The sequence below is a fragment of the Mobula birostris genome, chromosome 8 (genome assembly GCF_030028105.1).
Source record: "Mobula birostris isolate sMobBir1 chromosome 8, sMobBir1.hap1, whole genome shotgun sequence".
NCBI classification, from domain to species: domain Eukaryota; kingdom Metazoa; phylum Chordata; class Chondrichthyes; order Myliobatiformes; family Myliobatidae; genus Mobula; species Mobula birostris.
In genome coordinates this window covers 127,773,199-127,789,152 of record NC_092377.1, presented here as the reverse complement: position 1 = coordinate 127,789,152, position 15,954 = coordinate 127,773,199, and the positions used below count along the sequence as shown (strand labels likewise).

Below are 15,954 nucleotides of genomic sequence, written 5' to 3'. Positions count from 1 at the left end.
CTGGATGTGATCGGAGACGGGGAGGGGTGTGGGGACTGGGTGTGATCACAGAGACGGGGAGGGGTGTGGAGGACACAGTGGTGCACAGAGATGGGGTGTCGGGGCCTAAGTGAGTCAGAGACGGGGGAAGGTTGTCAAGGCTGAAGTGTAGAGAGTGTTTGGAGAGAGCCACTGGGTGTGGGAGAGACTGGGGTCCCCACCGTTTACAGTGAGAGATGCATATTCCCCTGTCGGTTTGGGGCTGGCAGTGAGGCACCGCAGACTGCGGGTGAGAGGGGAGTGTCTAAGTTTCCTTGTCATCCACAGGCGCGCAACTAGCATGGACCTCCCAATGGCCATGAGGTTCCGGCACTTAAAAAAGACTTCCAAAGAAGCAGTGGGTGTGTACAGGTCAGTGCTGGACCTTCTCCGTCCCACACCTTCCCACCCATCCACTTGCCCTCCACTGTCCCGACAAGCATGGCAGGCGGGTGTGAGGGACATGCTCCTTGTAAGCTGTGCTCCCCGCCATCCAACTCCCTGTCGATGCCGCACCACCCACCCCCCCCGTCTCACTTTTGCCACAGCCCCCGTCTCCCACCCTCCGCCACGCCACCCAACTCTCTCCCAACCACCCACCCTCTGAACAACACCCTTCTGTTTACAGGTCTGCAATTCATGGTCGTGGTCTCTTCTGTAAGAGAAATATTGATGCAGGCGAGATGGTGATAGAATATTCCGGAATTGTTATTCGATCGGTGTTAACGGACAAGCGGGAGAAATACTACGACAGTAAGGTAAATGACCCTGAAGGTTTGTAGTGGGCAGCATGTCTGGATTTTAGCCTGCTGGGTACTTCATCTGCTCCTGGGCAGAGAAATCACTAACTTGGAGGTTATCAGACATCTCATAGCACTGGGTATACTGCACATTTCCTGTCTCTGTATCCCTGGGTCAGAACACATCAGAATCACGGTACCCAGTTCCAGTCTGTATATTCCTGGGTCAGACCCACACTGGAGCACCGTGCACAGTTCCAGTCTCCGTATCCCTGAGTCAGACCCACACCGGGAGCACCGTGCACAGTTCCAGTCTCCGTATCCCTGGGTCAGACCCAAACCGGGAGCACCGTGCACAGTTCCAGTCTCCATATCCCTGGGTCAGACCCAAACCAGGAGCACCGTGCACAGTTCCAGTCTCCGTATCCCTGGGTCAGACCCAAACCGGGAGCACCGTGCACAGTTCCAGTCTCCGTATCCCTGGGTCAGACCCAAACCGGGAGCACCGTGCTCAGTTCCAGTCTCCGTATCCTTGGGTCAGACCCACACCGGGAGCACCGTGCACAGTTCCAGTCTCTGTATCCCTGGCTCAGACCCACACTGGGAGCACCGTGCACAGTTCCAGTCTCCATGTCCCTGGGTCAGACCCATATTGTGAGCACCATGCACAGTTCCAGTCTCTGTATCCCTGGGTCAGACCCACACCGGGAGCACCGGGCACAGTTCCAGTCTCCGTATCCCTGGCTCAGACCCACACCGGGAGCACCGTGCACAGTTCCAGTCTCCGTATCCCTGGGTCAGACCCATATTGTGAGCACCATGCACAGTTCCAGTCTCTGTATCGCTGGCTCAGACCCACACCGGGAGCACCGTGCACAGTTCCAGTCTCCGTATCCCTGGGTCAGACCCACACCGGGAGCACCGGGCACAGTTCCAGTCTCCGTATCCCTGGCTCAGACCCACACCGGGAGCACCGTGCACAGTTCCAGTCTCCGTATCCCTGGGTCAGACCCATATTGTGAGCACCATGCACAGTTCCAGTCTCTGTATCGCTGGCTCAGACCCACACCGGGAGCACCGTGCACAGTTCCAGTCTCCGTATCCCTGGGTCAGACCCACACCGGGTGCACCGTGCACAGTTCCAGTCTCCGTATCCCTGTGTCAGACCCACACCGGGAGCACCGTGCACATTTCCAGTCTCCGTACCCCTGTGTCAGACCCACACCGGGAGCACCGTGCACAGTTCCAGTCTCCGTATCCCTGTGTCAGACCCACACCGGGAGCACCGTGCACAGTTCCAGTCTCCGTATCCCTGGGTCTGACCCTCACCAGGAGCACCGTGCACAGTTCCAGTCTCGGTATCGCTGGCTCAGACCCACACCGGGAGCACCGTGCACAGTTCCAGTTTCTATCATTAGAGATGTTTAAGAAGTTATTTAACAGACAGCCTAGTTCCTGTTTACTTTTATTCCTGTACCTTACCATGCTCTGTTTTCATGCCATATACCCCCACCCTCCCTCACTCTAAATCCCCCACCCTCTTTAATTTCTCCTCCCTCTTCTCCCCACTCCCCGCTTCTCTCACCTTTCTCCTGTTTCTCCACCTGTCACTCAAATCTTTCCTTCCTTCACCCCTCCCGTTCCTTCTCTTTTCTGTTCCCTCCCTACCTGTTACTCCTATCTTGTTCCTTCCCTCTGTCTCTCTTGCTTCATCCCTCCCCAATATTTTCTCTCTCTCTCTCCCTCTCCCCTATCATTCTATTCCTCCCCACCTCTCATTCTTTCCTACTTCGTTCTTGCTCGCCTTCTCCCCCTTCGTGTTTCTCCACTTTCTCGTTTGTTCCCTCGCACTCTCCCACCCTCCCTCCATTGCTCCTTCTGTGCCCCACCCACTCTGCCTGTGTCCCTCTCCCTCAGGGGATCGGCTGTTACATGTTCCGCATCGACGACTTCGAGGTAGTGGACGCCACCATGCACGGAAACGCTGCCCGCTTCATCAACCACTCGTGCGAGCCCAACTGCTATTCGCGTGTGATCAACGTGGAGGGCCAGAAACACATCGTCATCTTCGCTATGCGCAGGATCTACCAGGGCGAGGAGCTCACCTACGACTACAAGTTCCCCATCGAGGACGCCAGTAACAAGCTGCCCTGCAACTGCGGGGCCCGCAAGTGTCGCCGCTTCCTCAACTGAGGGAGTGGGGCCAGGGTGGGGATCTGCCATGGGACCAGGGGCAAGAGGGGGGGTGCACCCCTCCCCTCCATACACCCTCACAGAGGCAGAGGGAGCACCGGTTCTAAGTTCCCCATGACGCCAGGTCAGCCCCCTCCCTTTCCTCAGGGTTTTCTGCTCCCCTCTCCCTTCTCGTTCTCCATCCCTTTCACTCCCTACTGCCCTCTCATTAACTCCTGTCCTCTCATGTTTACTTCCACCCTCTCCCTCGTCCTCCGATCCCTCCTGTTCCCTCCCCTTCCCTCCTCATCACTTCATCCTTCTCTATCTTGCCATCTCCTCACCCTCCTCCTCCCATGCCCCCTCATTCCCTGTTCGCTCCCTTACCCCTTTCTTTCTTCTAAGTTGAAGGGACAGGGGACATAACCTCCACTTTGTAACCAATGCTGGGCATATCCTCCTCTGCACCCTCCCCCCTCCACACACTAAGGGGCTCCCCACCATTCCCTTTGCTCAGCAAACTGTTGATAACCCCTCCTGGGGTCTCTGTAATCTGGATAGCTGCGGTCCAGTGCCCCACCATCCCGCAGAGTTGGGGAGAGAGCACATCGGCCCTTCCCGCACACTTCCAAACCTCAGCCTGTCCCTCATACTCCCAACCGTCGCCCCCTCCCCACTTTGGCAGCAGTCATGGGCGTTCACACAAAGAGGCACGGGGCGTCAGACCAAACCCTGTGTGTGACCGGACCCAGGTTCGATGGGAGACCTCATCTGCCCCAGTGTCCCAATTGTTTAATTCCCTCTAGTTTAAGAATCGGGGTGGGGGGGGGGGGGAGAAAATAACCTGCTCTAACTTTGTGTAAAAAAAAATCCTCTAAGTTGTACATACCTGTACAGATATTTCTAAAACTCCCTTCTTTTCTATGCACTTTTTTATTTAAGAAATTGTTTCCTTAATAAAGATGTTAAGTTGTTCACAGTTACAAAGGAGTGGCGCTGTGGTGATTCTAGTCCCATTGCCGGGAGCCAGGCATCAGCAGCACATACCCCTCACCAGCTCTGTTCCTCGACGATTGAATCAAATCCCCTCGCACACATCAGAAGCTACAAAATCCAGTGATCCATGGCTGGGTGGCAGACGGCAAGCCGGGTGCAGGGCTTGAAGGTGTTTACAGAGACTGGGAGGGGTTTGGGGGCCAGATGGGTGGGGGTCACAGAGATGGGGAAGGGGGTAGGGGGTGGAGGTGGTCACAGAGCTTGGGAGGGGGTGTAGGGGCATGAGTGGGTCACAGGCGGAGAGGAGTTGTAGGGTCTGGTATGGGTCACAGAGACTGGAATGGGTGTTGGGGTAGGTGGGGTCAGAGAGATGAGGAGGGACGTAGGGGCCAGAGGTATTCACAGAGATGGGGAGGAGTGTAGGGCCCTGTGTGAGGAGGAGGGCTTGGGAAGGCTGCTTCCCGTTCCCAGCCCATGGTGAGGCTGGACCAAGGAATACAAGTGGACGCCACATCCCACTTCTGGACCACGTGCAGTCTTGTGCTAATGTGCTGGATCTCAACCGCGTTTCCTGTGTGGCCTATATCATAAAATTGCACTAATTTTGTTTTGCCACTGTCCTGTTCTCCGCTCCCCCCCCCCACCATTTTCCATTGCATACCCCCCTTGCTCTGTTGCGCCCCTTCCTCCTCCCCCCACGCTCTCACGTCCCTCTGCCCTCTGACGTCCCCACAGCCCCTCTCTAGTCGCCCTCCGCCCTCCCCTCGTGTCGCTCTCTCTTGTTCCCTCCCTCCTGCACCCCCCCCCCCAACTTGCTCCCTCTCTCTGTCGGGTAAGTTAGAGGGGAATCTATAAATTTTTTCAGAGAAGGGCAATCCTATTAAAGATCAGTCAGTGTGCGTGGTCACAGGAAAGAGTTTTTAAAACTACTCTTCTCATCCGTATTTACATTGGAGAAGCACATGGAATTCCAGCAAGAGTAGTTACATCAATGTTTAAAAGAGACATGGGTTTAAGTGTTGTGAGGGTAGATAAATCCTCAGGGCTTGACCATTTATCCGAGGACACGATGGAAGCGATGTGAGAGATTGCTGGTACTCTGGCAGAGATATTTCTGTCTTTAGCAACTGGTGAGGTACCGAATGTCTCGAGAGTGGATTTAGGGCTCCACGGTAACATAGGGGTAGGTGCGATGCTGGGAGTGTCAGCATTCAGTTCTGGGACTGTCTGTAAGCAAGTTTGCGCAGTTCTTCCCGTGTGCTCGTGGATTTCCTCTGAGTTCTCCGGTTTCCTCCCACTGTCAAAAGATGGACCAGTCAATAAGTTAATTGGTCATTGTAAATAGTCCTGTGGTTAGACTAGGGTTAAATATGTGGATTGCTGGGTGGTGCAGCTCGAAGCGCCAGTAGGTCTGTTCCACACGCTCTCTAAGATAAATAATGTGCTTTCATTTAAGAATGATTGCCAGTCATCAGTAGTGGGAAAGTTACTGGAGGGGATGATTCTGAGAGACAGGGTCTGCCAGCATTTGAAAAGGACAGTCTGATTCGGAGCAATGGGAAATCGGGTCTCAGGAAATCCTGAGTATATTTGAAGAGGTGATCAAGAAGATTGATCAGGATTATTACGAAGAAAACACCTCTACCTCCTGAGGAGCTTGCGGAGATAAGGCATGACATCTAAAACTTTGTCAAACTTTTATAAATTTGTAGTGGAGAGTATATTGACTGGCTGCATCACAGCCTGGTATGGAAACACCATTGTCCTTGAGCAGAAAATCCTACCAAAAATAGTGGATACGGCTTAGTCCATCATGTATAAAGCCCTCTCCACCACTGAGCACTTCTATACGGAGCGCTGCAGGAAAGCAGCAGCCATCATCAGGGACCCCCACCCAGGTCACGCTCTCTCACTGCTGCCATCATGAAGAAGATACAGAAGCCTCAGGATTCTCATCAGACAGTTCAGAAACAGTTACTACCCCTCAACTTGACCCAAAGAAGATAGCCCCATCATTGAAATGCTCCCACAACCAATGGACTCACTTTCAAGGACTCTTCATCTCATGTTCTCAATACTTATTTATACATTAATATTAGTTCTTTCTTTTCGTGTTTGTGGCGTGTTGCCTTTTGCACTCTGGTGGAATGCCCAAGTTGGGCAGTCTTTCATTGATTCTGTTATGGTTATTACTCTATAGATTTGTTGAGCATGCCCACAAGGAAATAAATCTCTTGGTTGTATTGGTGACATATACACTGGCATGCAAAAGTTTGGGCACCCCTGGTCAAAATTTCTGTTACTGTGAATAGTTAAGTGAGTAGATGAACTGATCTCCAAAAGTCATAAAATTAAAGATGAAACATGAAGCAAGAACTTTGATAATAAAAATTACTTTGAACTTGAAGGTGGTAGATGTTGTTTATGTGGTCATCAGCAAAGTGTTTGACAAGGTCTTGCATGGGAGCCTGGTTTTGAGAAGGCTCCAGAGTGAGATGACAAATTGCATGCACAATTAGCTTGGTGGGAATGGAGGAACAGCACACACAAATTGCTGACAGCATACTGTATGTGGAGGGGAATGAACAGCCGTCGCTTCAGGCCAAGACCCTTTGTCGGGACAGGGAGTGGAGGATTTGTTTTCGGACTGGAGGCAGTGACCAGTGGTGTGCTGCAGGGATTGGGTTCAACGTTGGACAGCTGTATTAACGATTTGGCGTGGTTAGTAAATTTGAAGGTGAACCAGAATTGATGTGTGGTGAAGAAGGTTGTCTAAGGTTATAACAGCTGCGAAAAGTGGACAGAGCAACAGCAGATAGATTATCTCCCCACAGCCCTGCGTCAGTCCCAAAACTAATCCCACTGCCCCACTCTCTCCCCACAGCCCTATATCAATACCAAACTAATCTGACTGTCCCGCTGTATCCCCACAGCCCCGTCAATCTCCAAACTAATCCCACACCCCTGCTCTCTCCCCACAGACCAAACCGATCCCACAGCCCCATCCTAATCTCAGTCTCTCTTGTCTCCACTGTTTGTCCTGAGAAATCGGGGTATAGTGTGGACAGGAACCTTCAGACCATTCTGCACCCTCTCCGATCTGACTCGCTTCCTATTCTCTCCCCACCCCCTCGAGCTACCCTATGCTGTAACTTCATGGAACACTGTTACTGGGTGGTCTACTTATTTAATCGATTGAATTATTGAATTGTACATCCAAACTGGGGAACAAATGGCCCTACTGATTCAGGAAGGAACGAAACTTGTGCCTCACCCATCTCTATGTCATGTGTTGTGTTGGATGGGATTAAGAAGTTTGGACTGTCTCCAGTGCCCATATAGCAACCTTTCCCCTTCACTCCCTGTGCACAATGGCCACCATTGTTCAGTCCTGGTGTTTATTTGTCTCCAATTGTAGTCAGAGAGAGAGAGAGAGAGAGAGACAGCTTGGAAACAGGCCATTCAGCCCACAGTGCAACACTAACCCACAAGAACTTACCCATGTTAGTAGATATTATCAGCGCTTAGCAGTACCGTACAGGAATAGGCCATTCGCCCCACTGAGTTGATGCTGACCTTCCAACAACAATTACATGGAGGTCAGGGTCGACCATGAATGCAGCGTCCTAGGTGCCTATATGATACCCAGGGCAGGGCAGTACGATATGGAGAGCAAGCTGCTCCCCGTACAGTAGGCTCCCACTCTCCAGGTAGCAGCTGAATCCACAGGCTTGGCACCAGCGGCATTGCAGGAGTTGCCAGTCGGTGATGAACTCAACACAAGACTTGCCTTAGGGAACTAGCTGTGGATTTTTTTTTTCCTCCCAAAGCCTTCCCCATGAGTGGATTTTGCTGCAAGACAGCGGAGATTTGAGATCAGAGCTTTTCTTCTCGATGAGCTGCCAACCACAGCTGGCAAGCCCCATCTGCCAAAACAACAGGTTTTAAGGTGCCAGTAAACCCACCTCTCCCCCCAACCCCTCCTATCAGTAGGAACGGTTCTGCCGGGCTTAGTAGCTAAACCACACATGAAGGTCAGGAAGGAGTTGGACTTAGTTGTCAGAGTCTATTTGAGATGCTTGCCTTTAATGGGTAGCGGAGCTTTTCCCCATTATCACCCCTGGCTATAACAGCCTCAAGGAACCACCATTTACACTGATCCCCATTCATCCTTCCCCCCCCCCACCCGGGAAAGATTCACAGCGGCCGATCAACCCACTCACGCCACACACCATTGTGTTGTGGGGTGTGTGGGTAAATCCAGGAGAAACCCTGGGGCTCTGCAGGGAGAAAACACAAACTTCATACGTGTGCAGATACAGGCATAGATCAGGATCGAAACACGATCACCAGAATTGCAGGACCTTGCATTAGCAGGCCAGTTATGTTGCAGCTTTATAAAACTCTGGTTCGGCTGGATCTGGAGTCTTGCATACAGTTCTGGTTGCCTCGTCTCAGGAAGAATATAATCATATAACAATTACGGCATGGAAACAGGCCATCTCGGCCCTTCTAGTCCATGCCGAACTCTTACTCTCACCTAGTCCCACAGACCTGCACTCAGCACATAACCCTCCATTCCTTTCCTGTCCATATATCTATCCAATTTAACTTTATAATGACAATATCGAACCTGCCTCAGCCACTTCTGCTGCAAGCTCGTTCCACACAGCTACCACTCTCTTGAGTAAAGAAGTTCCCCCTCATGTTACCCCTAAATTTTTGCCCTTTAACTCTCAACTCATGTCCTCTTGTTTGAATCTCCCCCATTCTCAATGGAAAAAGCCTATCCACGTCAACTCTATCAATCCCCCTCATAATTTTAAACGCCTCTATCAAGTCCCCCTCAACCTTCTATGCTCCAAAGAATAAAAACCTAATGTAAAGAATGTGGAGGCTTTGGAGAGGGTGCAGAAGTTGTTCACCAGGATGGTGCCTGAATTAGAGGGAATGAGTTTAACGAGAGGTTGGACAAACTTCGGTTGTTTTCTCCAGAGTGGTGGGAGCTGAGGAGAGATCTGTTTGAGGTTTATAAAATTCTGAGAAGCAGAGATACAGATGGTATCTCTTCCCAGTGTCAAAATATCAAATACCAGAAGACATTTAATGTTGGGGGGGGGGGGGGGAGAGCTGTTTAACACAGAGTGCTGGGTGCCTGGAATGTACTTGCAGAGGTGGTGGTGGAGGTAAATTCGGTGGAGGTGTGTAAGAGATTCTTAGATAGGTACATGATTGTGAGCAGAGGGACGTGGACCATGGCTGAAGGGTTTAGTTTAGTTTGGGCATTTGATTACTAGTTTAACTAGTTTGGTACAATTTTGTGGGCTGAAGGGCGTGTTCCTGTGCTGTACTCTTCTGTGTTCCATTCAAAGTCAAATTTATTATCAGATGCACAAGTGCCCTGTAAACTTACAACATCACAGCCACAGAACATCAGAGTAAAAGCCGTTCAAAACAAAAGCATAAATGAAACATAAATTATACACTTTTTTTTACAAGAAAGAACATAATTAAAACAAAAAACAAAGTCCATTGTAGTGCAAAGTGATCATGGTGTTGCTAAACTGAGGCAGTGATTAGGGTTGTGCTGGTTGGTTCCAGATCAAATGGTTGAAGGGAAGCAGCTGTTTCTGAACTTACTGATGTGGGACTTCAGGCTACTGTACCTCCTGCCCAATGGTTGCTGTGAGAAGATGGCATGGCCCAGATGGGGGGAATCTTTGACATTGCCTTCTTGATACAGTGCCTCCTGTGGATACTACTGATGGTGGGGAGAAATGTGCCCCATAACGTGTGAGGCTGAGTCCATTGCTCTCTGCGGCTACTTACAATCCTGTACATTCGAATTGGTTGTTTCTGCTGTAACCTTGATTCCACCTAAACCTGCTGACCTTTCACTGCCTCGCTTAGTGAGAAGAGATCTCCCACTGTCTTAGAAATAATCAAGGACTCTGCTCCTTCCACTGCTTAGAGGGAGAAAGATCAAGATCTTGGTAAATCTCTTCCATCTCCTGTCCGAGCTCTTCATGGTGATTGGTGCTCAACAACAGCACCAGGGGGCACCAAAATGCCCTTGGGTCATTCACCCAAAGCCCCATCATGTCAGGCCAATAAAGGAGCCCACAGTAAATAGAACTGATATTGTCAGACAGCACAAACTCATCCGAGCTGACTAAGATTCCAGTCTGAGTTGGTCTCATTTGCCCATGTTTAGCACATACCTCTCTAAACTTTTCTAATCCATTTACCTCTCTAAGCAACTTTTAAGTATTGGCCTAGTTCTCTTCCAGTGTCTTATGGTCTAAGCTTGTTGCATTTGCCTGCATTTGGCCCCTATCCCACTAAACCTTCCCTATCCATGTACCTGTCCAAGGGTCTTTAATTCCAGCACTTTGTTCCATATACCCACCACTCTCTAGGTGGAGAATTTTCCCCTCTGTTTCCTATTAATTCTCTCCCCTCTACCCTCTTAAACCTTGATTCCTTAACCTTGTGGGGGAAAAAAGACTGTACACCTTCATCCTATCAGTGCCCCTTGTGGTCTTGTACACACCTCTGGAAGATTGCCCCCCAGTCTCCCATGTTCCAAGGTTCTGTCTCTCTCCATAACTTGGGAGTCCCAGCAGTATCCTTGTAAACCTCCTATACTCTTCCCCAGCTTAATAGCATCTTTCCTAAACAGGGTGACTAAAATGGTACACAGTTCCTAATGTGACCTCACCAATGTCTTGTACAGCTGTAATATACCCTCCAAATATCCGGACCTGCCTCTCAGTTTTTCTGCACTACCTTACTTTCCATTTTTCTATTTTCTATTTATGATTTATAATTTAAATTTTTAATATTTACTATCAATTTGTACTCCAGGGAGCGGGAAGTGCAGAATCAAATATCACTGTGATGTTTGTATGTTCTAGTATCAATTGTTTGGCGACAATAAAGTATAATATTCCAACTCCTGTACTCAGTGCTCTGACTGATAAAGGCCAGCGTGTTAAACACCATCCTTGCCACCCTGTCTACCTGTGTTCCCACTTTCAGGGAACCATGTACCTGTCTTTTTAGTTCTCTCTGTTCTACAACACTCCCCAGGGCCCTAATGTTTGTTGTGGAAGTCCTCCCCTCATTTCTCTTCCCAAAGTGCAACACCCCACACTCATCCAAAATGCCATTTTATGGCTCATTTTCCCAGCTGATCAAGATCCCTCCATAAATCCTGACACCCATGTGGGCACAGAGCTGGGAGGGAGGTTAGACTGGCCCAATCCCTCTCATTTATTGCAAGGGAGACTGACGTCGCAAGGTGGCATATTGTATATATCAGAAACAGACCTCTCAATGCACTGAGCCTCACCACACGTACCCCAGCAGCGGGCCCGTACCTCTGCTGTGCAAGTGCCCGGCCAGATACCCGGTCAGTGTGGTGAGAGTCTCTGCCTCCCCCACTCCGTCAGGCATTGTGTTTGCTCCCCCAGTCCACTGGGTGAAACATTTCCCCTCAGCACTCAGAGAATGGGCTAAGTTTCCTACTCTCAACCCTTTTTCTCCCTCATAACCCTTTCTCTCCCTGTCCACCTCTACCAGGAACCCCCCCCCCCCCCCACACATCTGCTCCAGGGAGAACGGACCCAGCCCTCCTCTCTGCTCACCATTGGAATACTCAGTATTCTGGGGGATCTTCTCCAATGCAGCCACCCCCCTTCGTAAACTGTGGTGACCAGGCTCTCCATCTTCAGCTGTGGTCTGACTCGTGTTTCATACACTCAGTGGCCACTTTATTGGGTACACTTGTACTTCTACTTGTTAATGCAAATATCTAATCAGCCAATCATGTGGCAGCAACTCAATGCATAAAAGCATGTAGACATGGTCAAGAGGTTCAGTTGTTGTTCAGACCAAACATCAGAATGAAGGAAGAAATTTGATCTAAGTGGCTTTGACCATTGAATGGTTGTTGGTGCCAGACGGGGTGGTTTGAGTATCTCAGAAATTGCTGATCTCATGGGATCTTAATGCCCGACAGTCTCCAGAGTTTGTAGAGAATATCCAGTGAGTGTCAGTTCTGTAGGTAGAAACACCTTGTTACTGAGGGATGTCAGAGAAGCATGGTAAGCCTAGTTCAAGCTGATAGGAAGGCAACATTAACTCAGATAACCGCACTTTACAACAGTGCTATGCAGAGGACCATAAGACATAGGAGCAGAATTAGGCCATTCAGCCCATCGAGTCTGCTCCGCCGTTCCACCCCACTCAACCCCATACACCTGCCATAACCTTTGATGCCCTGACCGATCTCTGAACACAGAACATATTGAATCTTGAAGTGAGTGGGTTACAGCACCAGAAGACCACAAGCATACACTCTGGTCACATTTTTAGGTACCAGAAGTACCTAATAAATTGGCCACTGAGTGTAAATTTGTACCATAACCTCTCTGTTCATGTATTCTATGCCCCAGACAATGACAAACTTCTACAGATGCACAGAGAGAGTATCCTAATTGGTTGCATCATGGCCTGGTATGGAAACACCGATGCCCAGGAGGAGGAAGTTCTACAGAGAGGGCAGACACAGTCCTCCCCTCCAGTGAGCACATTCACACGGAGCGTTACTTTTTGAACACAGCATCCATCATCAACAACCCCCACCAACCAGGCCACGCTCCCTTCTTGCTTCCACCATCCGTCCCATGCCTCCAGTTGTTAACCCTTTGACCATCAGGCTCCCGCCGCAGCGTGGTTAACTTCGCCCACCTCAGCAATGAACTGATTCCACGTTCCAAGATTCTTTACGAGGCGTGTTCTCGGTACTTTTTACTGCAGTTCGTCTCTTGCACACTGTTGCTTCTCGGTCTTTGTCTTTTTATGTACAGTTTTTCATTAAGTTATTTTGTTTTCCTTTATTTTCTTGAAAATGCATCTCAAAATAGTTTATGGTACATATGTACTTCGATAATAAATTTGCTTTGAACTTCCAATGAAGGCAAGTATCTCGACTTCCTTATTCACCAACTTACCTGCCTCAGTGATCTCTGCGGTGAAGAGCCCAAGTACTGTATCAATCTTCTTAGCAATGAAGATATAAGACCATAAGATGTAGGAGCAGAATTAGGCCATTTGGCCCATCGAGCCTGCTCTGCCATTTCATCATGGCAAATCCGATACCAGCCCCAAATATATCTTAAAGTGTCAGGAGCACTACAGAGGAGGTTTATTGGAACAATCCCCGGAACTGGAGGGTTATCCCAGAGGGAAAGTGGGACAGGTTGGGCTTGCATCCTGAGGGACTGAGCTATGGGGAGAGACTGGACGGGCTGGTGTTTCTCCCCTTGGAGTGTAGGAGACTGAGGGGTGAACTACAGTGGTGTATCAGGTCACTGGGGGCAGAGGTAAAGTGGGTGGCCATGGTCTTTTGTTCCAGGCTATGGGAGTTCTGTGGGGCAGGACAGCACTGAGAGGGTCATGTTTTTTGATTTTTCTAGTGCTTTCAATACCATACAGCCCTTATTGTTGGGAGAAAAGCTCCCTTCAATGCAGGCTGGCACTTCCATTATATCCTGGATAATAGACTACCTGACTGGCAGACCACAGTTTGTGAGGCTTCAGAGCTGTGTGACACACATGGCTATAAGCAGCAATGGGGCCCCACAGGGGACTGTATTGTTTCCCTTTCTGTTTACTCTATATACCTCAGACTTTAGATGCCAGACTCAGTCATGTCATCTGCAGAAATTCTCTGATGACTCAGCAATAGTTGGGTGTATAAAGAGAGGACAGGAGGATGAATACAGGACCCTGGTGGAGGACTTTGTTAAATGGTGCAAGCTGAATCATCTGCAGCTCAACATCAGTAAGAGAAAGGAGACGGTGATGGACTTTAGGAGGACTAAGTTTGCATTGCTCCCTGTTACTATTGATGGTGACGATGTGGATGTGGATGTGGTGGGGACCTACAAGTACCTGGGGGTGCACCTGGATGACAGACTTGAGTGGAGCACCAACACAGTTGCTGTGTACAAGAAGGGCCAGAGTGGCCTCTACTTCCTGAGGAGACTGCGGACCTTTGGAGTATGTGGGCCTTTCCTTCACATGTTCTACCAGTACAGACTTCTATGGGGTGGTGTGCTGGGGCAATGGCATCAACATGGGTGATTAAAAACTGATTAGAAAGGCTGGCTCTGATATACGAGTCAAACTGGACACATTGGAGGTTGTGGTCGAACAAAGGACCCTACGGGAAATCCTGGCAAATCTGGACAATGTTTCTCACTCTCTGCATGCCACCTTAGCTGAACAGAGAAGCACTTTTAGTAATAGACTAAGATAACTGTGGTTCTCCAAAAAACATTACATGAGGCCATTTTTATCCTCAGCCATTAGGCTCTATAATGAGTCAACCTATCGTCAAGGAAGTGATGACCCCCTCCTGTTAGACTGTTATTAACCCCTGTTTACCAGAGCTCTGCTTTGCTCTGTTTACCACATCCTGCTATCATAGATTCCCTGTGAAACACTGCAAAATACTATCATCACTTCTTATCTGGACGGTGAGAATGTGCTCCCGTTACTATATAATACTGCGGTAATTCTTGCACCACTATCTTATCAGTGTGAATTTAGAAATCTTGCGATCTTTGACTTGTAAATCTTGTACATCTTATTTTGAAGGTAACTTTTTAAAAATTCTTTCTTACTTCTAATTGTGTATCTGTGCACTGGTAATGCAACTGTGGCACTAATTTCCTTTGGGATCAATAAAGTATCTATCTAAAATTAGAGGGCATGAGTTTGAAGTGAGAGGGAAGAGATTTAAAGGGGCAAGCTTTTCACTCAGAGGGTAGTGCGTATATTTTTATTGACACACTTAGAAAGATCACGGCTTGGTATGGCAACTGCTCTGCCTATAACCACAAGAAATTGCAGAGAGCTGTGGACACAGCTCAGCACATCACAGAAACCAGCCTCCCCTCCATGGACTCTGTCTACAACTCTCACTGTCTCAGTAGAACAGCCAGCGTAATCAAAGACCCCACCCATCCTGGACATTCATTCTTCTCCCCTCTTCCATCAGGCAGGAGGTACAAAAGCCTGAAAGCACGTACCACCAGACTCAAGGACAACTTCTACCTTGCTGTTATAAGTTGTCTGGTATGATGAAATGGATCTTGACTTGACAATCTACCTTGTTATGATCTTGCACTTTATTGTCCACCAGCGTTGCACTTTCTCTGTAGCTGTTATACTTGATTCTGCATTGTCTTTGATTTACCCTGTTCTACCTCAATGCACTACGGAATGATCTGATCTGAATGAACAGTATACAAGGCAAACTTTTCACCGTATCTTGGTAACTGTGACAATAATAAACCAAATGCCAATAGGGAACGAGCTGCCAGAGGAACTGGGTACAATTGCAACATTTGGGGAGGCAGTTCAGGTAAACTGGGTTCAATTCCCTCAACTACCTGTAAGGAGTTTGTACATTCTACCCATAACCTCATGGGTTTCCTCCAGGTGCTCCGGTGTCCTCCCACTGTCCAGAGATGTACCGGTTGGTAAGTAAATTGTCATTGTAAATTGTCCCGTGATTAGGCGAGTGTTAAATTGGGAGTTGCTGGGTGGCGCAGCTCAAAGGGCTGGAATGGCCCATTCCGTTCCATCTCAATAAATAAAATCAATACATTTAATAGTACAGGGATAGGAGTGGTTTCGAGGGATGCGGGCAAAGGGACTAGCTCAAATGGACAACTTGGTCCGCACGGATCCTGGGCTGAGGGCCGATTTCACACAGTTCGTGAGTTAGGCCCGTCACCCCCACTCGGACACAGGCCGCCGACAGCAGCTGGCCAGAGTCCTCTGTCCTGGGCCGAAAGTTGTTTGGCCCTGCGGCTTCGCTTTCACCACACGACTTCATAAATCTTCCAGGCGAAGAACCTTCCTCTCTCAGGGGTGAGGTATTTGGAGATTCCATTAGTTTTTCTGAGGCTCTGGGTTTTTTATGGAATGGGGTTGCTGGACTCGTGCCCCA

General features: G+C 49.2%; 1 protein-coding gene across 1 annotated transcript; it reads left to right on the top strand.

The window, feature by feature from the left end:
• Positions 1 to 280: 280 nt before the first annotated feature.
• On the top strand, positions 281 to 3,886 carry LOC140202318 (histone-lysine N-methyltransferase 2B-like). The gene is made up of 3 exons (XM_072267223.1): positions 281 to 390; positions 647 to 776; positions 2,676 to 3,886. Exons 1-3 carry the CDS (start codon positions 320 to 322, stop codon positions 2,949 to 2,951), a joined length of 477 nt encoding a protein of 158 aa, XP_072123324.1. The 5' UTR covers positions 281 to 319; the 3' UTR covers positions 2,952 to 3,886.
• Positions 3,887 to 15,954: the final 12,068 nt, after the last annotated feature.

Coding starts and splice junctions, on each gene's coding strand:
- LOC140202318 (XM_072267223.1), top strand. CDS start 320: ATGGACCTCCCAATGGCCATGAGGTTCCGGCACTTAAAAAAGACTTCC. Junction 391..646: donor GAAGCAGTGGGTGTGTACAG/GTCAGTGCTGGA, acceptor TTCTGTTTACAG/GTCTGCAATTCATGGTCGTG. Junction 777..2,675: donor AGAAATACTACGACAGTAAG/GTAAATGACCCT, acceptor CCTCTCCCTCAG/GGGATCGGCTGTTACATGTT.